At 45.1% G+C, this 24850-nt stretch overlaps 1 protein-coding gene across 1 annotated transcript in view; it reads right to left on the minus strand.

Annotated features, from left to right (window-relative positions):
- Nucleotides 1–1551: 1551 nt before the first annotated feature.
- Nucleotides 1552–24850, minus strand: part of NEK10 (NIMA related kinase 10) — a 2768076-nt gene continuing 2744777 nt past the window's right edge. Inside the window, exon 38 of the mRNA XM_069648774.1 lies at nucleotides 1552–2403. Coding sequence (XP_069504875.1) covers nucleotides 2355–2403 — 49 coding nt within the window. The 3' untranslated portion in view covers nucleotides 1552–2354. The remainder of the gene's footprint in view (nucleotides 2404–24850) is intronic.

The raw sequence follows: 24850 nt of genomic DNA on the forward strand, positions 1-24850 counted from the left end.
CATATTTGACAAGGCACGCTTCTGGGACCAGGCGGCCGTACCTCGTGCAAGTTTTCTGCCAATCTGTCCAGCAATTTGGGCTGTAGACACGAGCAAAATGTATTTCCATTCACGTCTATTCAGATATGAAAGGTTTTGGGATCCCATATAACTTTCCCCCCTTTTGAGGAATGTCACACAAACGTTGGCTCTATACTATTTTTGCAAAGTTTCGTTAGCATTGGTTGAACGGCACCAACGATATAAGCTACCCAAAAAATGTTCTTCCTATGTGATGAGCAACTTAACCATAACTACAGGGTCGCTATCGCAGACCATGTAATATATATATGTTGTCTTCTATACTGCACACATAGTGGTTTACAGGCACTAAACCTTGTTAATTATTCATGCTTACACACACAGATAGAAACAAACATCATGGTCTCCTGCAGGGCAAGGTAAACTGGCTAAATATATTTGCAAAACAACTGTCCAAATGTTAGCAACATTCACTGCTGGTGGATGCACAGACAACCTGTCATTGTGAAGGTTAGCAGAGTGTTGCAGGGCATGCAAAAGAAAGTAACTGACTAGACAGTAGACTAAAGAAAAGATAATCTTGAATCTTAAAATGCAGTGCTGTGCTATCTCTGTGGTGGGTAGAATTTCCGAAGCTAGGAAAGGATTGCAACTCTGTCATCAAGGCTTATTAAAATTTGGGACTGGTCAAGAGGGTTAACTCTCTGGAAGAACAGTGCTTTACATGAATAGTATGAAATTCAGTGGCAAGCCAAAGTCACTGCACAGACAAACTAGTCCTTCAAGTGAGGTATGCCAGAAGTGTGGCTATGTCTCAAGCTCTGTCATGCTAGAGGATCTTATTCATACAGAGAAATTACATATTGGCTTCGGTCAAATAGACTTCAGAAGGCTATGTTCGATTGTCTCCGAAAAATTGGATCTCTTCTTCAGCTCACTTACCCTTCAACCCGTGTGAAGCCCACACGAGTGGCGGTGGGCGAGAGCAACAAGAAGTCTTGTTTCTCTAGGTGGGCAGTGGGCAGGTGGAAGGAATTATGGAAAAACACAACAGCAAATAGCGTGAAAAGCCACACACACAGCACGTCGGGATGGATGATAGAAGGAGCACCACGAAGAAATGGCAGAGGCTTAAGGCAAATCCTAATGTTAGTCTGACCTAGACCAAACAAGCACTTATTGCCAGAAAGGCTATCATTGTGACTCGCTTGCCTCTAACCGCGCATTCTACACTGCGTGTATATAGTGATTAAAACCCTCTCCTTGAGAACCGACAGCATTGCAATTTAATATCGTCCCATTAAGTATTCATTTGGAAGACAGCACCTGTACCATATCAGTGCAAACACAATTCATTGAGAGCTCTCACATGTGTAAATACACAGCTGGAAGGTATTTTGTGAGTCATAAGCACTCAACGCTTAAAACATTTTTGGGGTGGATATGAGAAGCAGTTGTTTATAACAGCAGTAAGACCAACACTATGAAACCTATCAAGCAAGACCACCACACTTCGACAAAACAGTTGGATATCAGTGAAGAGAAAGCATTTTTTTACAAATGATACACTTGAGAAGAAATATAACACCTTAACATTTGATTCCATATATTCTACATTTCCCAGCAGGCCCCATCTATATGGACCACTATATATGAAAGACAGTTCTGTCCATTTTTACCAATGGAGATTCGTGCAAACTAGGGACTTAGTTGGGTTGGGAGGGAATCACAGAGGTTTCTGCTTCTTCACTCTCCCGCCCCAGAAATTGGGATGTAGATTTCTATACCTGTACATACATCATTAAAGCAAAACAGACACTTTTAGAACACTTCCATACTGTACTGCATACGTTATATGCCAAACAAATGACTAATCTATTTTGAAAATGTATAATTCTCTTGAAGGTGATTCACAAACGTATTCATTCTCCTGCATCTATTTTTGTTTTCTTCACAAAGACACTAACACAGATAACACTGAAAGCTCTAAAACCTGTGGTTTTAGTGAAACCTGAGTAAAGGTTTTTTAGAAGCAGAAAGGATAGACTGTTGAGCTAAAACATCCCAAACTGTGGATCTCAACACATCATGTACACATAGCTTCCCCAAAGAGTGTCAACACCGCTGCACGAAAGCTCTATTCTTCAAGTAGAGCATTACATCAGCATGGGTCCACATCAGGAACAGAGAGGACACTCCCTCCTCTTTTTAGCAGCAGTATTACTTTCGTCGATTGATGTTAAGCAGTAGTGCCCTTTGGTTCTTCAATATCATTGGTTAACATGCCGGCAGTTTCTTGTCTTTCAAAGAGTCCATTGTTAACTGTAAAGGATTCATCTTCTTCCAAGGCAGCTCTTGCTTCCCCAGGGGTAGGAATGGTACCTATGAAAATGACAGAGTTAGAATAATGTGGCATTCAACAATGCTTCCTATGAGCAACTTTAGATGCCCAATGTCATTTGTCATCCCTACCAAGATAAACAGATACACGTGTTTTCCTCACACTGGAACCTCCAAACCTAAACTTTACCAAAGACTATTGTCACAAAAAGAGAGAAACAGAAAACCGTAACACCCAAATCGAGTTGTTCAAATAGATATATTTTCACAAATAAAAGGTTGCAAGTAAAGGAAATAATGAAAATAGTAGGTCCTTTGAGCAAAGGATGATGCAAACACAAAATATAGAGGTGCCATTCTCCCGACCATATTCCCGACAGTTGGGTACATACATGGCCTGCAGGCTTGGATACTCGGCTTGTTTGGAGCCCAACTTGGGTTTGTAGCGCCTGTCTTCCTTGGGACCTTCGCCGTCCCTTTGGCTCACCAGGTTCAGGTTCAGAACTTCCTAAGGGACCTGCAGGTTCCCTGGTTAAAAGATTATGGGAGGTTTCTACTATCAAGCATGCACCTGAATGTGTGCACAAATACCATGTATTCCTACCACTAGTGAGATCTACTCTCCTAGAGTACAGTCCTCCTGGAGCTTGGTTGCTCCATGGTGTAGGTGTCTTGGTCTCAGCATCTCCTCATCATCTACTGGGACTGTTAAGTGGCCTTCAGTGGTTGTTGGACCCCTCATTTCCTCAAGGTTCTGGAATAGATAAGTGGTAGTTCCCACGCCAACCCTAGGGGGTCTTGTGTGCTTGGCAGTCCCGCTGTAATAAGCACTCTGCCCATCCAGGGTTGGTCTGGTAAAATTTTCTCCCCCTCTACCAGAGTACTAACTCTAGGGTTTTGGGGTAGCCACATTACAAGTTTTGCTTTTTCAGGTGTAACGGAATAACGCCAATTTATGTTGCACTGCCACACTACGAGTTACTACAAGTTTGACCGTGAAGTGGAGGATTTACCTCCAGCAGGATGTTGGCGGTATAGCCTCTGTCAATGGCAAGAACTGTCTGATTTACTGAGGATGCTATTATTGGCAGCGGTAAATCCACCAAATCCCCAATGGAGTACCGTAAAAATGGCGATTATCACTGCAATGCCCCCACAGATTAGTGGCAACAGTAACAAAGTTTGGTGGCATTTGCACGGAACTAGAGTAGGAATACCACTAAACTCGGAATAAAGCCCTATTTCTCATCCAAATTCTTAGACTTATCCTAATTCCATGGAGTGAAGACCATTGCTGGTGGTGGGAGTCTGCAGATGCTTTCTGATTGCAACTAGCTTAACATGTCTGCCCTTAATAGAATGAAGTAGGACTGTTCCAGGGCCCCTCTGCCACAAGAAGCTTGCTCAGCATCCACTGATCCAAAGTTAGCTATTTTCTTTGTTAGGCATCCTATGGATATAGAAGTGTTTGTCAGGGAGTGTGCGAGATATGTCAATACCTCACCTCATTGGACACGTTGATACTACCACAATACAGGCCCCTCTGCACAGCAAGCCCTCAAATATTTGCCCTCTTTCCAAAGAGCCAGGCTGTTCTTTCTCCATAGAGGTCTTGCAACTTCAGATCACAAGGTCCCAGTGGATCAGGTAGGAAAATAGGATTTAACCAAGGTAGGTAGACTTCCTCTTATATTTCCCGATATGCCTATAGAAGGATGGTTGAAGTTCTTCATATGAAACTAGTTCCTCATTTGGCCAATCGCTGTGTGATGGTTCAAGGCATTCATTTAGAGCATGCTACCCATACCCCTGTTCAGCGAGGAGACTTGTAAAATCATTCTCTGACTAAGAAGTGAGTTAACTGCTTCAAAAGAGAGATTTAAAGACGATTTGAGATCCTCTAAACAGGTTTGGAAAAATAAGAAGGGCAATGGGTATGCTCCAGTGATAAATCTCAGCGACTCAAAATGTTTTGTGATTTATCATCTTTGTAAGATAGAGACAATTGCCCTGTTGAGGTCAGGAGACTGGCTGGTCTATTTGAACTTCAAGGAAGCCACCTTACAGGACTCATACACGTTCAACACAGGAAATACCTCCAGTTACAGTGGTAGGCGCTCTTTTCCTGTTTTGGTGTCTCACCAGACTGTGGCAACATTATTGAGGGCGATGAGGATTAGGTTTTCAATTAACCTGAACAAAATACTGATCCTGGGCAGATTAGGTTAGGAAGTGTGAAGAATCTAGCAAAATCGTCACTTGTCCCCTGGCGAAAATCTCTGCTCATGTGGCCAGGGAAAGGCAGACGCTACCTGGCTATGACCCTTGGGGTGACTATCTGTGGGAGACCACGTGGGGGGAGACCAACATCAGTGGGGAGACGTTTGGCTCACTAGAAGAAGATCCGTCATACCCCCCACCTTGTGAGGGATAATAGTCACCAATCATTGCCTTCCCAGCTATGTATGGCATATTGTAATCTGAAACCTCCTGTTAAAAACCATAGACAAACATATATTTGTTCCTTTGGGCCTACTGGGACAAGGAAGAAAGCACTAGTAATGAAGATCACACCCAACGAGAACCACACAGAGCAAGCTAGTTGCTCCGAACAGCTGCCCCATCCCAGGAACTTTAAAACACCCAACAAGCCGGAGAGAAACAGAACACCCTTGTTTAATTTTTGACGGAACACCAAACCCAAGACCGGTTGGGAAACCGGAGGGGCGCAGAGCAGACCGGCAAGCAGGCGAGATGGTGGTAGTGTTGGAAGAGGAGGCTCTGAGACTAGAGGTCCGCTGTGTGGAAGTAAGACGCAAGAGACGCTCTACTGAGAGCCGCTGCAGTGCAAGGATCGGAGAGCCTATGCAATGCTGGCCAAAAGACGAAACTTACTGCTAGGCCAGGCACAGACCGTGGAGAATGCTGAAGCAGCCAGGAGATACCGGTGAGCCCACACAGGGAGGTTGAGGCACCAGGGCATTTCGAGTCGTACACTGCATGCCAATTGAAAGTAATTGGAAAGCCTTGGAAAACCTAAGCAGTGGAGCTGGGGGAACCTGGCAAGCATGTGAAGTTGTGAATGAAAGGCGGGCAAAGACCCAATACTCGAATGGAAAAGAATATGAACATATGAGAGTGTTATAATATTGGCAACATCCTGGCAGGAGAGTACACCAGGCGCTCTGAATGCAAGTCTGGGACCCGCACCAAAATAAAGGAAATAAAGAAGTCTGATAAAGTCCTGGCAGGAGAGTATACCAGGCAATTAGAATGCCAGCCTGGGACCTGCACCCAAAATACAAGTATTCAAGTACTAACCAAGTCCTGGCAGTAGACTGCATTAGGTCCCTTTTTGTTTATGAGTCTGGAGACTCACCACAGAACTGTGTTGAATACAAACAAGGAAAGAAAGCAAGTCGTGTGAAGGATTGAAAGGACAAAGCAGCAAAGGAACAACTTGTTGGTCTCTTGTATTTTTTGTTGTGAACTTGGAGAGAGAGAAACCCTCTCTACCAAGAGAGGAAGATAATCTCTCCACAAGGCAAATCATTTCCAATTATTTAAAAGTAGTTGAAAGACCAAGAGGACAGAAAAACGTTATTTTGCATTTTTGGGTTAAACTTGTAAACCACTGTCCTGAAAGCAAGCAAGAGGACAAAGTAAAGAAACCTTGTAAATGTGTGACACCCCCGTGAAGAGAAACAAGTCCCGAGACAAGACTGTAAGGAGAAGAAAAGACAATGGGCCTCATTACAAGTCAGCCGGTCCGGAAACAACGGTGGCGGTAAATCCGCTTCCACCGTTGTTTCCGGACTGGCTAATTCTGAGTCCTGCAGGCGGGAGGTGTTACTTCCGCCAGGTCTGACCTGGCAGAAGTAACACCACCCGCTTGCAGACGGACATGGACACACCGGCTCTGTCATAGATGGAACCGGTGTTTCCAAGGTGCCCATCCCCATGGAGTCCTATCGGACTCCATGGTAATGGGGCTTAACAGAATTACGCCTCCAGAATTACCGGGTCACCGGGGTTATAATGCCCCGGTGATTCCGGCAATCACGGAGGCTGAATGGAATTAAAGTTCCGGCGGCAGCCTGCCGGTTTTTGCGGCACGGTTACCGCCCGACTCGTAATGAGGTCCAATAACTTGAAACGAAATCTTTATCATATATGTGAAAGTGGTGGAAAGACTGAGAGGAGGTGAATGCTTATGAGACTGTGAACTGTGAAAGAATTAAGAAACATAGGGGTATGGAACCCTCTTCCAAGGATGCTGTAACCTTTAGTTGTTTATTTCTTTGACACCCTTTTGGAACTTTGAGTTTAACTTGTGAACTACAGTCGCAAGTGGCAGTTAGAGAACATTAAGCCATTTTGAACTTTATGATAGGTTTAGCGTGTGAGGGTCAGCGTAGGGTTTTGGACATAGGATGAAAGACTTTTACTTTGGACATCTTGAAAGAGACTGTAGTTTGTTTTGTTGAGGCAGGGAAACCCCTCCTAGAGTTCGGGAAAGATAGGCTTTTCTACAACCCATTTCTTTTAATAAAGGTTTATAGCAATCAACAGTATACCTCTGTGTCCGAGTCGTACTCACAATACCTCACAGAGGCCAGATCCCATTCTCGCATAACCGTTATCTGTGGCATTTCCTGGGATTATGATAAACGGGGAGACATTAGATCTAGTTCCTTCTGAGCAAATGCAGTTTCTAAGATATCTGATATACTAGAAGACTGCTTCTCCCAGCCTCACACAGAAGAAAGTGAGGGTTATCAAGAGGTTACAAAGGCCTCTGCACCTATCAGTCATTTCTCTGAGACATCCGGCCAGAATCACAGGAGTCTTCTGTATCCTAATAAGGCAATTCCATCAGCTTCTCTGCATTACAGAATGAACATAAAAGCCCCATTTCAGGGTTTAGGATATTCAAGTTGGATCCTATTTTCGATAGATTCAAAAGAAGAGTTAGATTAGCGGATCACTCACATGAATGCCTGTAAAGCCAGACAAACAGATCCGCCATTTGTCCATTTTTGTGAAATGTACACTGTTTGTGGCAGGCAATGATATGGATCGAAGTGAAATGAATGTGTATGGATGAAAGGTATGCATGGAATTAGTGGTACAAAGTATTGTGATAGATTTTCTTTTATAGATAAGCTATATTATTATATGGTGTTGTAAAGTGATAACTGTTTCCAACAGAATCAAATTTAATAAATGAACAAGTAATACCCATTAGAGGTCTTGGTATTCAGTGCTCCATAAGTCTCTAACACTAATTTAGCAGTGTGTTTTGTTCTGTTCTGTACAAATCAGTCTTGATCATTTTCTTTGTTTAAAAATGTCATGAGGCCTGTAAGGTTAACACTCAATCAGGCAACCCTATTTATATTATTTTCCTATAAAGCCAAACACATTTTCGCTTCACCCCTTACTCATCAATTAGAGTCAGATGCAAATCTGAGATGCCGGATTTGGTTTGACCTTGACTGTTGGATTTGGTCATCTTCAAGTCTCTTTGGTATACAAAATGTTTGGAAATGCTTGGAGCCTTGTGATCAGGCACTTTGCAGGACATTTCTTTTGTGGTAAATAGTGTATGAACAATGCCACAGCATCAGGTAGATCAACAACATGGGAGGGGGCATGGTCCTGGTCCTTGACAGAGCTGGCCAGGAGCTTTTGGGAGTTCTGCCTCTTGCACTATATACAAATGCAGGCAGAAGGTTTACTGCGGACTATGAATCTTTGCAGCAGAATGATGCTCTCCTCAAAGGTCTGACAGGAGAAACTAGAAATTGCCTGTCACCCTATTTCTGAGGATTTGAGCCTTATGGGGGTCATTCCAAGTTGATCCTTTTGCATCTTGAACACACAGATGCCAGTATATTTTACCTAGAGGCCGTACCCCATTCACCAGGGAGACAGATGCTTTCTAGCAGGCTTACGACAGAGGAGTTAATTACACGTTCCCTCCTTTTACATGATATTGCAGAGACTTGTCCTCACTCAATTATAGGGTACAGGTTTAGTGACATTTTGGCTATCTGAGGCCTGGTATCCTTTGGCACTGGAAATGACCTTGGACAGAACTCTTCTTCTGTCTGTTTTTTGGGACCTTTTGCTGGATCCTCAGCTTTGCGTGCATCTGTGGGTTCTGGAGGGTTCCTCTAGTTGGTTGCCTAGAGGATATTAGGAGAAGATGATCCCAAGAGGACATTTCACGAGAGGCTTCCGCCTTCATACTGCAATCTTGGGACCCCAGTGCTATAAGGGCCCATGATTCAGGATGGAATATCTGGTTACTGTGAGGAGTCAGAAATGAAAGCTGGACACAAAATTGTCCTGTTTTTGGTTAAGTGCATTGATTAAATACAAATGGGTTGGGAAAATTCCTCTCTGGCCCTATTCTAAAGAGTACCTTCCCTGCCTAGAAACCAAAAACTAAGGATCTGTCTGTGTCAGAATGTCAGTAACTGAAAAGTCGTCCTTGTGTACAAAACTTCCTATCCTGACCCTCACGATATAAACAAAACAACCAAGGGGTGCAGGGACATGTCTTTAACTTGATGGAGGCAAAAGTATAAGAATTACTCCAAAAGGTTGGCTATCGGAAAACTGAACTCAGGCAAGTCTCCTGGTCCCGATGGTCTCCCTGCTGAGTTTTATAAAATCTTGCCAGATTCAGCGGTGGAACTTTTACGGGATATGTATGTGGAGTCTAGGGTGGGGGGTCAGCTTCCCGCTTCTACCAACCACGCCACCATTTCGGTTTTTCTTAAGAAGGATAAAGATGGCAGTTTGCCTTCAAATTATCGTCCGATCAGTTTGATTAATACGGATAACAAGATATTGGCGAAGTTGTTGGCTGTGCGCTTGCAGACTTTGCTTGTGAAACTGGTGCACACTGACCAATCAGGTTTCGTTCTTGGTCGAAGGACATCTAGTAATATTAGAAACTTGTTACTGCTGATGTCGAATGTACAGGATTTGGACGATGATGTGGCCGTTTTTTCTTTAGATGCGGAAAAGGCGTTTGATCGTGTGGATTGGAAGTATCTTTTTTCGGTATTACGTGCTATGAACCTGGGGGAAGAATTTATTTCATGGGTTGCCCTGCTTTATGCTTGTCCAACGGCCACTGTCAGGACTAATGGACAATCGTCAGATTCTTTTGTTCTACAGAGGGGTACGAGACAGGGATGCCCTTTGTCCCCTCTGATCTTTGTTTTGGCAATGGAACCATTGGCGATAACCTTGAGGTGTGATGTGCAAATACAGGGATTGAACTTTCATGGTGCCGATCAGAAATTGTGGTTTTATGCAGATGATCTGCTATTATTATTGCAGAATTTGACAGTGTCCCTTCCGGCCTTATTAGGTGTTTTGGATAGATTTTATGTGGTGGCAGGATTTAAGGTCAATTGGTCCAAATCCGAGGTGTTGCCGATTTCGGGATACTGTGATAAGAATTTGATTACTGGACTTGGGTTTCAATGGTGTGAAAGGAAACTAAAATATCTGGGTATATGGCTGACACCGCTGGTAGATGAGATGGTTGTGGTGAACATGAGTGAGGTGTGTAGCGACTTGAAAATGAGCCTTTTGCGATGGTCGTTACTTCGTTTGTCTCTTTGGGGCAAGGTGAACGCTCTTAAGATGAATGCGGCTCCGAAAATTAATTACATTTTGGGTATGCTCCCGGTTAAAATTGGTCAACACTATTGGAGGAAAATTGATGGTTTATTGCAGTCCTTTTTGTGGGATAACAAACCACCACGGCTCAAGTTGTGGAAACTTCAATTACCTGTGGAAAAAGGAGGACTGGGAGTTCCGAACTTTAAGGCATATCACTTAGCGTTTTCAAGTCATTTCATTGTACCCTTTTTGGTTGACGCACCCGATAAATGGGCAATTGCTGAGGCGAGTTTGCTGGGCCCGCTTCCTCCTAGGGCAATTCTCACAGCTACGAACACATTGTGTAAGAAATCGCCTTTGACAGTTTTTCTGAGAGAAACATGGAGACATATACATGAATTGCTTGGATCTGTTGCTATGAAGACCACTCATGCATCCATCTGGTTGAATCCGTTGATTTCTGTTGGAGGTAGGTCTTTATTTTGGCCGGATTGGTTTTTGAGTGGGATTTACTGGATTGACGATGTCTTTGTGGACGGTGAGTGGATAGGTGAAAGAGAATTACAGGCGAGATTTAACATTGACAATTTTCGAACTACTGATTTCAGAAAATTGAAGAGATGTATAGGTGATGTGGTGGAACAAGGGGGTGCAATGGTGAATCTCTTTCTTAAAGAGAGGGAGCCAGGTGGTTGTTCAATTGCTAGCAGGATTTACAATAATATTGTGTCTTCTTATGAGGAGAACTCTGGATTGAGGGATGAGTGGGGGAGGAGATTGGAATGTGAGATTTCGCCTGAGATGTGGTCTGAAATGTGTGCGAACGTTAGGCTTTGTGCTATTAATTTGGGGGAACGGTCGAGACAAGTAAAGATACTCAATCGAGTGTTTTGGTCTCCAGAACGAATGTTCAAGAGAGGGATGATTGATTCGGATGATTGCTGGTGTTGTGGAAATGGATTGGGAAGCTTGGAACATCTGCTTTGGGAGTGTGTGCGTGTGCGGGGATTTTGGCATGATGTTTGTTGTATTTGTTTGCGTGTTTTGAATTTGGATGTTGAGTTGGATTTCATGACGATGATTTTGGGGGGAGGTGAATTGCTAGAGGATCTTTCTGTTTCAAGGAAAAAATTTCTGCTCCGTGGTGCTGGTTTGGGCAAGAAACTAGTTCTGAGGGGCTGGAAAACACGGATTGCACCTAATGTGGAAGACTGGATTGAGGGAATGTCTGGGCTTGCAACCATGGAGAGGGTGATTTATAAGCGACAAGGGAGGTTGAGATTACATGAAAAGATCTGGGATGATTTTATAAGTTTGTATTAGTTCTTTGATGGTTATTTACATATTGTATTCTGTGTGTACTTAATTGCTGTGTTTTAATTATATTAATTGATTTGCTTGTTTTTCTTTCTGTAAATCTTATAAATAAATAAATTAAAAAAAAAAAAAAAGAAAATGTTCTCCACAGTAAAGACCCTTGGATCCAGAGGGTGGTCCCCTGGATTCTTAAATAGGATGGCACAACTGCCTCTTTAGCTAACAGTTCCTTTGTGTCTTCACTGGACTCACAAAGTTCTTGTTTAAGCAATACGTTGGGTAACAGTCTTTCTGTAACAGTCTCTGTAGTATTTCTTGTAACCTTGCAGATCGCCTGGCATACTCCCCTGCCAGGAATCTTTATACAATTTCAGCTGCCTGGTGTAGTCGCCTGCAAGGAATTCTCTTATGGTTTTTCAGATCACCTGGTATACACCCCTGCCAGGAATCTTTATACAATTTCAGCTCTGGTGTGCTCGCCTGACAGGACTTCCCATGCATTTCACGGTTCTTTGACTTTACCACAATAGAATGTACTGTGAGGTGCTTGGTATATCTGTCTATGGTAACATTTGCTCAAACCTTTCCCCTACACTGGCATCTAATGCATCTGTACTTGATTGGGCTTTGCCTTTGTACTTTGCCTTGTTTGCATTCAAGTATTCTTCTTATTGGGTGTTGAATGTGTACTTTGCCTTGACTGCATTCAAATAAACTTCAGGTATTTTCAACCTCAACAATTTTGTACCATTCAAACATTTGTTGGTGCATTTGTCGGAATGCACCAGGATCACAAGCTGCTTTGGGCAGACTCACAGGTTCCTTCCAGCGTCTCAAATTCTGCTTGCACCTCTGCGGCGTGGTTCATCCAGCACGCTGCATGGCTCTGCAGTCACACAGCGCCTACCAGCATCTCCACGGCCCTTCTTGCTTGCATTTCTCCTCCTGTCCCGGTGGCCTTCTGCGTTCTACCACACCTGTCCATGTGCCTCGCATTCGTGAGCCTCAGCATAAGGTTCAACGTCTTCTCCTTCACTGCTCGATAAAATAGTGTGGTTACCATCTTTAAATGTCCAGCACACTGAAGACTTGGATAACCAACGAGCCTGCATTTTGCATTTTGTGCTCCTGTCACTTTGCAAATACTCCCTCATCCTCCTCTTCGCCTCAGTACCTGGGTGGTTATGGGAGTTGGAGTCTATTGATGTCATTGGACTTTTAACTCTTGGATGGTTTTTCACAGAGATTTCACATAAAAGCACATCGAAACAAATGGTGTTATGTGTGAGTTGTGGGTGTTTGGATCAAAGGTGGGGGCCTGACCAGAATGACAATAAGCCATTAAAATCTCTGGTATTAAAGGGTCTTCCTCATGGTAAAGCTGGGAATACTGCAACCTGTCCAATAAAGTCAAAACATCTCCCCGGTAGTTGTCTCCTCCCATGTGATCGTCCCTCATATAACTACCCCCAGGGTTAGGATCAGGTAGCGGGTGCCGTTCCCTAGCTGCATAGGAGGAGGTCACTGCTGGGGAATCCGTGATGACTTTATTGGATTCCTCACAGTACACTTGTATGATCCAAGACACCTGGACCCCTTCTGAGCGAAATTTAACAGATGTGGTAGATTTTCTAACTGAATTTGTAGCCTAGTTTTCTTACAGCACAGTGAATACTTAAAGACCTTCCATCTCTTCCTGGTATGAGCAGGATAATGGGTTCCCTTTGGATGAACACCATCTGATCTGTACAGGTTAATCACATTCCTAAGCCTATGTATGTTTGCTTATGACACATTTACTCAGTCTTGTCCCTACTGAGGGATTGGCCTGACAACTTTAACCTTCATTTGCAGGCCAATCCGCCAGATTAGTACTACTGATATGCCTTGTGGCTTTTAGGAGGGTGGCATATGTTGGGCTCTAGATCTTTTGTGGTGCTTCTTCTCACCTGAGGGTGTGACTTTCCATATTCGTCACAGAACAAAGACTAGATCAAGAATTATTGATTTTCTGTTGTTTTCTAATTTTCCTTATTTTTATATTGTTAGTTGCCTTTGTGTATGCAAGTCTCAGAGCACCAATTTAAGATGGGCTTCTGGCCATATATTTATTTCATTTTGTAAGTCTATTTTCATGGTTGCTTCACCTAATTTAGAAAGATGGGTCAGATGGGTAAGTCACAGGGAAGGGTAGATGTGTCATTATTCAGCGCCCTTCAAAGGCTGCAGTGTCTTGAACAGAATTCAGTTCAGGGGGGCATTCTTTGTCAAATGAGCATGTGTTTCATGTCTTGTAATGTAAACCTGCGGTGCCTGCTTCAAGGATGGTTTTGGATCAGCATTGAAAGTGCATAATATGAATTCTCCATGCCATACCATAGAATGTTGATTATACCATTGAAGATTCCGTTAATGGCACAAAGGGGAGGGGAGTATTCCACCCATTATTGCTCGCCCTTAATTGGTTCTTGTTGTGTTTCAGCAGTAGAGGAAATCAACAACTTGAGTAGCTGCGGTATGGGAGTGATGTTTCTGTTCTCGCAAGATCGATTCTTATGGTTATCGGTTTCATTTTCTTTCTGCCCAAAGTGGTCTTGTATCATTCTTTGGGGTTGCTTCAAAAAAGGATATGGGTTAGGGCATGGACATTGATAAAGCGCTTAATGCAAGAGGATTGGATATGGGGACTAGGAAGGAGGTTATGGTAGACATACTTTGTAAAATACCTGTTTCTCTTACTGGCTTTGAGTTCTGGGAACAGTCTCCCCTTTCTGGGGCTGTTGCAGTGACTTTGCCACATTAAGTAGAGAAACAAAGGTTACTTGACTTCTGTAATGTAAGATCTGGCAAATGATTGTTTACTACATGGAAATGAAATGCCCTTGACACGTGGATGGGAAACCCAGATTGCCTGACAATACCTGGAATTCACTCATCGTTCTAGCTGTTTCTATTTTGAGTCCTTAGTGTCAAGAATATCAAGAAACAACTGTGAAATGGGAAACAATGAAGTTCACCAAATTAATTGGGTTCATATCTCATAAATGTGCAATATATCAGATGGCTGGCCACTTATTCACTCATTTTTTTTTACAAAATTAAGAGCTTTTTAGTATATCAGACAAATAGAAAACGCTGCTATGGAGCTATGGGCTGATTAAACTTAGATCAATCCAGCTGGAAAATCAGTCAAATTTCTGAAAACAAATGTCTAGTTCCATTACACTTAACTCCCACAACAGTATCAAGGACCCTTCTTTATAGATTATGACCTAGAACTCTGTAATCCTCAGGCGCTCAGTGTTCTGCTGCTTAGTTCTGTGTGAATACCATTTCCAGGGCTAAACCACCTACACTGCCTATTCAGCCTCGCACCACTACAAGACCATCAATATTTCCAATAATGAAAGGGAAACAGGCATAGCCTAAGAGATATACCTCCTTTGCATGTGTGGTTACATGTGTTGAGGGAAGGCTATATCTTCAGGAGGGGTGTGTGATGATAACAGTAGCAACACAAACAGCAATAATACAAACATTTTAAAAAAAGTATGTCCAGGTAAGATTCAATAAAACATATTCACTTTAGTTAAAATACCATTAATGTAATTAATTAAATAAAATCACTAACAGAAACCCAGCACAGAAAATGCAGAACTGGTATAGAATGGCACTTTGGATAATGGAGCTGGCGAGGGGTGATCATGCAATCAATTGCAGCAATGCCACTGTGCAAAAGGATATGTCTTTCAAGAAAAGTATTCAAAAGAGGCCTTACAAGTCACTACGGTAAAATAAAATGGAACGGGGACAGGGCCTTACAACACTATCTTATTGTTGATCTTCGGTAGTTTGACTTATCGAACTTGGCTTCTCTGTCCTTTTCTTGTAGTTGAGCTGACCTTTGTTATGCGAGTGCTCCTTTGAAGCACAGTTCCCAGGAGATCTCATGGAGACAGCTTCTGTGCCTGAGCAGAGGTTTTACCCTTCCTCTCGGGGAATCAAAGAAAGGCAGGACTATGTCTCACTGGGAGCGGTGGGGACAGCCTGACTAGCCACAAATGTACATCGCTTTCCCATCACTGACCAGACTGATAAGGCAACAATTATAATATTTTAAATCAGAGTTGCAGAAATTAAAATGCCATATCAGACTGAAGTGACTTTGGGTCACAGCAGCTCTGAGAAATGCACATGTGACCTGTGAACCGACCCTGTGCCACTAAAGAGCAGGTGCTGCAGTTGTCTGGAAACTTGTGCAGCAAGGGCACATGTATGCACCAGGCTTTTGGAAGGGAGCTTTTTCATGAAAGGGGGTATGTTTAGCAGGCCTCCCTTTCAAAAAACAGGATTACTCGCATCATTTTATTATTTGATAAAAATATAAACACAGGATTTTCACACCCTTGTCATATGGCATCCCATCACAGGTAATGTTGGAATGTTTAATGATCTTTCTTGATTTTACCTCTGAAAGTGTGAGTACCATATTCTCCTAATTAATTTGAAGTAATTACGATGTTGTCTTCCTTAATGGGGGTAATTCATGGAAAGATTGTGTGCCGAAACATGTGGCGCAAGCGTGAAAAAGCCAGCGTACAGTTTTGATTCGCACAGAAGCGATTCATGGAAGGCTGTGCGCGTGGCTTTCCCGGGAGCTGTCCCAAATCCGTGCTAACCTTACAGGTCACTGCGACTTTCCAAACGCTGTGCACGTCACGCACAGCTAAAGAGCACAACTTCTAGCGCACACACCTAAAAAGGGGTCGGAAAACGCATAACGTGGAACAACGCATGAAAATGTGGGCGTAACGGGGGAAGTACTGCTGGGAAATACACACAACATCCACACGCTCGTGAACAACACATATTCATGGAATCGAATAGGGAAAACACGTGCACGCCAAAAGACACGCACAAATACGTCCGCCACACGAAAGCAGGCAGAAGCGCCCCCGCGCAGTATAAAAGAGCGTGCAAACAACAAACAAGCATATACAGGTACGATGAATATACCATTTCTCGCAGCAGTGATCGTGGGACACCGCAGGAGGAGGAGAATAGCCAGGCCCTGCATTTTTTTGCCCAGGACCAGCCTTTTTGGGATGCCTGATGACCAGGTCTATGGCAGGTATAGGTTTCCACTTCATATCATCCTAGACCTGGTCACTGAGTGGGAGGATGACCTCACATGACCCACCTTGTGCTCCCATGCACCGAGCCCCTTGGAAAAGGTGCTCAATGTCCTGCATTTTTTGGCCTCAGGGTCATTTCAGCGGACAACTGCCATAGTCGGGGGCATCTCACAACCCACGCAGTCACGCTGCCTACACCAGGTGTTGGCAATCATGACTGCGCGCCCCTCAGTCCACAGGCACATACACATGCCCAGAACACCCGCAGACAGGCAGGCCATGGTACAGGACTTCTACAGGGTGGCACACGTCCCCAAAGTGCTCAGTGCCATAGATTGCACCCATGTGGACCTACGTCCACCTAGGGCCACTGAGAACATCTACTGCAACCGCAAGCACTGGCATTCCATCAATGTGTAAATTATATGCGATGCCCAGGAAATCATCACCTCCGTCTATGCAAACTATCCAGGGTCCACCCATGACAGTTTCATATACAGAATGTCTGCCCTGAGCCGGGACCAGCAAGCTTGGAAGCATGGCAACACATGGCTCAATGGTGAGTACAAATGCCTGTGCACATGCATGCATGTCACACACAGACAAATACACCAACCCTCCTAATGACAACCATTATCACCTGCCCAGGGGACAGTGCCTACCCTCTGAGCACCTACATGATGACGCCAATACGGATCCCCACCACACCACCCCAGGTAAGATACAACGCAGCCCATATTGCAACCAGGGCCATAGTGGAGCGCACATTCGGAGTGCTCAAGTCATGCTTCCGCTCCCTTGACCGCTCTGGCAGGCAGCTACTATATGCACCCCCAGTAGTGTGCAGGATTATTGTGGCAGCATGTGTCCTGCACAACGTTGCAACACGGCGGGGCGTACCGTTGGACATGGTAGTGCCCCCACATCCCCAACCACACGCACAGGCGCTGCGCATGGTAGGGGAAAGGGCACGTGGCGAGGCAGCCCGTTGTAACGCTCACCTGGTTCCCACGGAGGCGCGGCGTCGAAGGCGCAGAACTCTGAAGATGGACAGGAAGGGCCCCTCTATTCTGGCTTCCCTGGCTCGTTGGATACCCTCCTTAGGGTTTGGAAGGATGAGCTCTCCATCCTGCTTCTGATGCAGGGGCGCGTTGAAACCCAGTTACTTCACTGGATTGAGGATTGATGGGAGTTCAGGTAAGCTTGACTGTTCAGGTAAGGCGCTGTAAAAGTTCTGTTCAAAAGTTCAAGCTTAATAATAATGTTCGTTGTCTAATTGCAGCAAGCGCTAATGCTTATGTCTTTTTCCCCTTAGGGGCCGGGGTTCGGAGTGCCGGAGATATGGCGCCGACCCGAAGTGAAACAGTTCTGGATGAGCGCTCAGGTAATGTCTTTGCATTCGCTCATTCAATGTCTTTGTCTTTTTTCCCCATAGGGGCGGGGTCCGGAGATGCCAGGAAGCGGCAGGACCCGAAATGCAGTGGGAATAATCCAACAGGTAAGACATAAAAGGAAACTGAGCTTTCCTTATTCCTTTTCTCCCTCTCACCTTTGTTCTTGTCTTTTTTCCTCTAGGCACCGGGGCGTAGCTGAATCCGGAAGATCGCTGCTGAAGATGGAAGCGCCTTGCAAAGGTGAGTAAAATGCAGCGCTGCAGCGATCGAAACAAAATGCCTTTAAAATGATGTCTTCCTTTTCAGGGCCGTTGGAGAAATGACTCCGGGATGCAGATTTAGCAGGTAAGGGCTTTGCTTCTCCTATTCTCTTCCTTTCTCCCCTTGCAGGTGTTCCAGGGTGCTGGCAGGCGTGGCTGAAGTCAGGATGCAGGAGCTGACACGGTGAGCGTCCAGCTGCTAGGTGCAGAACAACGCGAAGCATGTGTGGCTGTTCGGGTGGGGTTTAAATAGCTTTGGAAGAAGTTCCTGGTATGTATCCTTCCACCAATCAGGTATGTATCCTTCCCCGACCACACCCGGGTGGTGAAGTAGTCCTACAGGTAAAGTAGTCCCATTCAGGCCTCAAGAGGGCCTGGATGAAGCAGCAAGGTCTGCATCAGGTAAGTGTGCACCCAAGCACTTAAACACATATCCTCTTCTATGAGCCTGGCGCCTAAGGCGCCAGGACTGAGTCCAAAGGGCCCCGACTTGGGCCCGCTGAGACTTCCCTCGGGAAAATGATGTCTGCCTCTGGGGTTGCTGGGCCCGGCCTGGCTCCTTGGAGGTAGGCATCATGACAGTACCCCCCCCAAGGCCCCTCCCAAGGTCTTTTCCTCTGGGGGTTTTGGTTTGTGCGGGAATCTTCGATGGAATCGTTGAATTAATCGTGGTGCGTGAACATAGTTACTGGGTTCCCAAGATCTTTCCTGAGGCCCATATCCTTTCCAATCAACAAGATAGAAGAGTTTCGACTTAACTATCTTGGAATCTAAAATGTCTTTCACTTCGAATTCTAATTCTCCATCAATTTGGACAGGGCCTGGGGGCTCAGACAGTCTGGTTCCAGGTTGTACTGGTTTTAGAAGAGATGCGTGAAAAACGGGATGAATCCGCATGTTGGATGGTAAATCGAGTTTAAAGGCCACTGGGTTGATAATAGCTTTGATGGGGTAAGGCCCAATGAATCTGGGATTAAAAGTTCGCTGACCCTTGAGGGGTAGATGTTTAGTTGCTAGCCATACCTGATCTCCTACTTGGTAAGGAGGAGTTTTACTTCGGTGCAAATCAGCGTTTTCTTTATACTTTTTCTTGGCTTGCTGTAAGTGGGTTGTAGCTTCTTTGAAGGCTTGGGTTATTGTGGAATGTAGGTGATTTACTGCAGGCATCTCCAGGGTCAGAGGTGGCTCTAGGTCAGAGGTCCGAGGATGGTGACCATGCAGGGTATAAAAAGGAGTCTGTCCGGTTCCAGAATGCACTGAATTGTTGTATGCATATTCTGCAATCCAAAGGATGTCTTTCCAATTTAACTCGGATTGGTGTAACATGCACCGCAGATATTGCTCGAGAGTCTGATTGGTTCTCTCGGTTTGTCCGTCGGTCTGGGGGTGGTGGCTGGTGGATAACCGCACGTCTATTTGTGCTAGTTGGCAACATTTCTTCCAAAAGTGGGAGATAAATTGACTTCCACGGTCTGAGACTAATATGGAAGGGAAACCATGTAACCGCACTATATTTTCCATAAATTCCTTGGCCAAGGTGGAAGCTGACGGCAATCCTTTTAAAGGGATAAAATGGGCCATTTTGGAGAATAGATCCACTATTACGAGAATCGTGTTGTAACCACCACAAGGAGGCAGGTCAGTTATAAAGTCCATTGACAAGGTGTGCCAAGGTGCTGGTGGAATGTCCAAAGGTTGAAGTAGGCAGGCTGGCCTTTTCTTTTGACTCTTATTTTGGGCACAGATTCCGCAAGACAACACAAATGACTTTATGTGTTTTCTCCAAGAAGGCCACCAGAAGTGGCGTTTGATCTTTTCTTCTGTTTTCGCGATACCGGGGTGTCCTTCCATTAATGATTCATGATGACGGGTAATGACAAGTTCCTGCAATTCTTTACTTGGCAGAAATAACCGCTCTTGGAAGTAGGGTAAATCATCCTTAACGGTGTAGTGAGGACCCTTTTGACTCCATTCCAGTAAGGCAGAAGAGTCAAAAAGCTGTTTTACTTGAGCTTGGATGTCCTCAATGGTTTGCAATGAAGTCAAGCCCAGAATTCTTTGTTCCGGTATGATTGGCACAGGTTCTAAACTCGAATTGGGTTCTTCCATGCCTATCCGGGATAAGGCATCTGCCTTACCATTCTTGCAGCCAGGGCGATAGGTAATTACAAAATCAAATTCCGCAAAGAATAAAGCCCATCGGAGTTGTCGCGAAGATTGAGCTTTGGCCGTCTTTAAATACTGCAAATTTCTGTGGTCCATAATTACGGGGATGGTGTGTCTTGCACCGAGAAGATAGTGACGCCAAGCCTTGAAAGCTGATTTAATAGCCAGTAGTTCTTTGTCGGTAATTGCGTAATTGAGTTCAGGTGGAGAGAATTTTCTGGACCAAAAGGCTACAGGGTGTAGTTGGTTAGTTTCTGGGTCTCTTTGCGACAGGACAGCTCCCATGGCCGAACTGGATGCATCGGTTTCCACGATGTAAGGGAGATCTGGGCGCGGGTGCTTCAATACAGGTGCAGAGGTGAATTTGGTTTTCAGGTCCTGAAAGGCTTGTTCAGCCTCAAGAGTCCATTCAAAGCGTTTATTTTTCTTTAGGAGAGCTGTGATGGGTTGAACAGTTCGAGAAAATTCCGGGATGAACCTTCGATAGAAATTGGCAAAGCCAAGCATGCTTTGCACTCCCTTCACAGAGCTAGGAGATGGCCATTTGAGAATGGCGTCCACTTTCCGCGAGTCCATTCGGATTCCTTGAGGTGTCAGGATGAAACCGAGAAACTCCACTTCTGTGGTATGAAAAACGCATTTTTCGAGCTTGGCAAATAATTTGTGCTGGCGCAATTTCTCAAGAACTGCCCTAACATGGTTTCTGTGATCAGATTCTGAGGAGGAATACACCAGGATGTCGTCAATATAAATGATGACACAAACATCGATAAGTTCCCGAAGAACATCATTCATGAAGTACTGAAAGGCGGCAGGTGCGTTGCACAAACCGAAGGGCATTACTTGATATTCGAAGAGCCCAAATTTGGTGCGGAATGCAGTCTTCCACTCGTCGCCCTCTTTTATACGTACCAGGTGGTAAGCTCCTCGGAGATCTAGCTTGGTGTACACACGAGCATCTTTTACTTGGTCGATAAGCTCAGGTATCAGGGGCAAAGGGTAACGATTCTTAATCGTTATCTGATTTAGGGCGCGGTAGTCAATACAGGCCCTAAGGTCTCCTTCCTTTTTAGGTACGAAGAACAAAGCGGAAGAGACTGGTGACTTTGATGGGCGAATGAAGCCATTGGCCAGGTATTGATCCAAATACTGGCGCAAATGCAGGTTCTCAGGTTCAGTAAGAGCATAAATCCTACTACAAGGTAGTTGTGCATTGGGTACCAAGTCGATTTGGCAATCGTAAGATCGATGGGGAGGTAAGGTGTTAGCCTGCTCTTTCTGAAAAACGTCTTGGAATTCTTGGTATTCAGATGGTAACTGTACAGGGGTGGAAGTTACAGAGGCTAGACCCATAGCTGGATTCCTTGGGTAACAGGTTGGTTTACAATCAGGAAAAGTTATCTTCTTTGCTCGCCAGTCTATTCTCGGATTATGTGTTTCTAACCAAGGGATACCAAGAAGTACTTGAAATTGTGGGGCCTTGATCACATCAAACACGATTGCTTCCCGATGTCCATCCTGACCCACCAGAGTGATTTCAACTGTGGAATGCGTTACAGGCCCTGAAGCTATTTCGGTTCCATCAACTGTAGTAATTACATCTTGGGTTACTTTCGGGCGGAGAGGAAGCTTAATCCTGGAAGCCAATTCACGGTCTATGTAATTTCCAATAGCTCCACTGTCTATGTATGCTTTTATAGCATGCAACTGCTGAGGCTGTTTTGGGTTCACAAGCACCATTGGCATGACAAAATGCGAGGTCAAAGAGTTTGTTTTCAAGCTCGGCAAGCGGACCCCTACGCTTGTCGGGCTAGGTCGTTTCCCGAACCAGGTGTCAATAACTCGTTATCAGTGGCTCCAACCACCTTCTTGGGTGGTTTAACTGGACAACTTTGAAGAAAGTGACCGGAAGTTCCGCAATACAGACAAAGTTGCATTTGTCGCCTTCTCTCTCGTTCCTTCTGCGTTAATGGTCCTTTAACACTGCCAATTTGCATAGGTTCGGAAACGTCAGTACTCTTGGAGTTAACGTGGGTCTTGATAGGTACTCTGGTTTCATACTTGAGCCGATCTGCTTTTCTAATTTGAAGTCTGTGATCAAGTTGAACCACTAAGTCTATGTAGTCTGCGCAGGCCTGGGGTGGATCTACTATCTGAGCTATAACATCTTTAAGCTCTCCGCGCAGGCCTCGATGAAACAATGTGATCCTTTTATTTTCAGGCCATCCGGTTTCCACAACTAGTCTATTAAAGGTGGCGATATAGGACAAAAGATCCTGATTACCTTGTCGTAAGGATAGCAGTTCGTTGTCAAGGGCCTGTCCCTGCGAGTGTCGAGCGAACAATCTTTCCATGCTGGCCTGGAAGCCCTGGAAATCCCGGAGAATGGGATCATCCTGATTTACCAATGGAATAGACCAATCGGCAGCACAGCCACTGAGGTAAGATAGTACAAAGGCTACTTTGGTCTGGTCGTTGGGGAAGGCCCCGGGCCTGCATAAAAAGTGTAAACGGCATTGGTTCATAAAAACGGCATATTTCTTGGGATCCCCCGCAAAACGTTCCGGCGGGGCCAAAGGCATGTGTCCAGGTAGATTGATTTGTACCGGGTTATTCGAACCCATTGTTGTAGAAATATCTCCGGAAACAGGTAAAGGAGTGTGCTCTGCCTGGCCCTGCAATAACCTTTTGGCCAGATCATCAGTTCTTTCCTTGGATAGGATTAGTTCCTTTCTGAGAGCATTAGTCTCCTGGCGGGCTGAGTGCACTTCTGCCCGTAATTCCCCTAAAAGATGGGCCAGCTGATCTGTCTCGGAAGTCTCCATAGCGCCCAGGTGGGAAATTGTGGTATGGCTTCGCGTTCACTGGGAGCGGTGGGGACAGCCTGACTAGCCACAAATGTACATCGCTTTCCCATCACTGACCAGACTGATAAGGCAACAATTATAATATTTTAAATCAGAGTTGCAGAAATTAAAATGCCATATCAGGCTGAAGTGACTTTGGGTCACAGCAGCTCTGAGAAATGCACATGTGACCTGTGAACCGACCCTGTGCCACTAAAGAGCAGGTGCTGCAGTTGTCTGGAAACTTGTGCAGCAAGGGCACATGTATGCACCAGGCTTTTGGAAGGGAGCTTTTTCATGAAAGGGGGTATGTTTAGCAGGCCTCCCTTTCAGAAACAGGATTACTCGCATCATTTTATTATTTGATAAAAATATAAACACACCCTTGTCATATGGCATCCCATCACAGGTAATGTTGGAATGTTTAATGATCTTTCTTGATTTTACCTCTGAAAGTGTGAGTACCATATTCTCCTAATTAATTTGAAGTAATTACGATGTTGTCTTCCTTAATGGGGGTAATTCATGGAAAGATTGTGTGCCGAAACATGTGGCGCAAGCGTGAAAAAGCCAGCGTACAGTTTTGATTCGCACAGAAGCGATTCATGGAAGGCTGTGCGCGTGGCTTTCCCGGGAGCTGTCCCAAATCCGTGCTAACCTTACAGGTCACTGCGACTTTCCAAACGCTGTGCACGTCACGCACAGCTAAAGAGCACAACTTCTAGCGCACACACCTAAAATGGGGTCGGAAAACGCATAACGTGGAACAACGCATGAAAATGTGGGCGTAACGGGGGAAGTACTGCTGGGAAATACACACAACATCCACACGCTCGTGAACAACACATATTCATGGAATCGAATAGGGAAAACACGTGCACGCCAAAAGACACGCACAAATACGTCCGCCACACGAAAGCAGGCAGAAGCGCCCCCGCGCAGTATAAAAGTGCGTGCAAACAACAAACAAGCATATACAGGTACGATGAATATACCATTTCTCGCAGCAGTGATCGTGGGACACCGCAGGAGGAGGAGAATAGCAAGGCCCCGCATTTTTTTGCCCAGGACCAGCCTTTTTGGGATGCCTGATGACCAGGTCTATGGCAGGTATAGGTTTCCACTTCATATCATCCTAGACCTGGTCACTGAGTGGGAGGATGACCTCACATGACCCACCTTGTGCTCCCATGCACCGAGCCCCTTGGAAAAGGTGCTCAATGTCCTGCATTTTTTGGCCTCAGGGTCATTTCAGCGGACAACTGCCATAGTCGGGGGCATCTCACAACCCACGCAGTCACGCTGCCTACACCAGGTGTTGGCAATCATGACTGCGCGCCCCTCAGTCCACAGGCACATACACATGCCCAGAACACCCGCAGACAGGCAGGCCATGGTCCAGGACTTCTACAGGGTGGCACACGTCCCCAAAGTGCTCAGTGCCATAGATTGCACCCATGTGGACCTACGTCCACCTAGGGCCACTGAGAACATCTACTGCAACCGCAAGCACTGGCATTCCATCAATGTGCAAGTTATATGCGATGCCCAGGAAATCATCACCTCCGTCTATGCAAACTATCCAGGGTCCACCCATGACAGTTTCATATACAGAATGTCTGCCCTGAGCCGGGACCAGCAAGCTTGGAAGCATGGCAACACATGGCTCAATGGTGAGTACAAATGCCTGTGCACATGCATGCATGTCACACACAGACAAATAC

Source organism: Ambystoma mexicanum, chromosome 2q (genome assembly GCF_040938575.1).
Source record: "Ambystoma mexicanum isolate Mex_15411 chromosome 2q, UKY_AmexF1_1, whole genome shotgun sequence".
In the NCBI taxonomy this organism is placed as follows: domain Eukaryota; kingdom Metazoa; phylum Chordata; class Amphibia; order Caudata; family Ambystomatidae; genus Ambystoma; species Ambystoma mexicanum.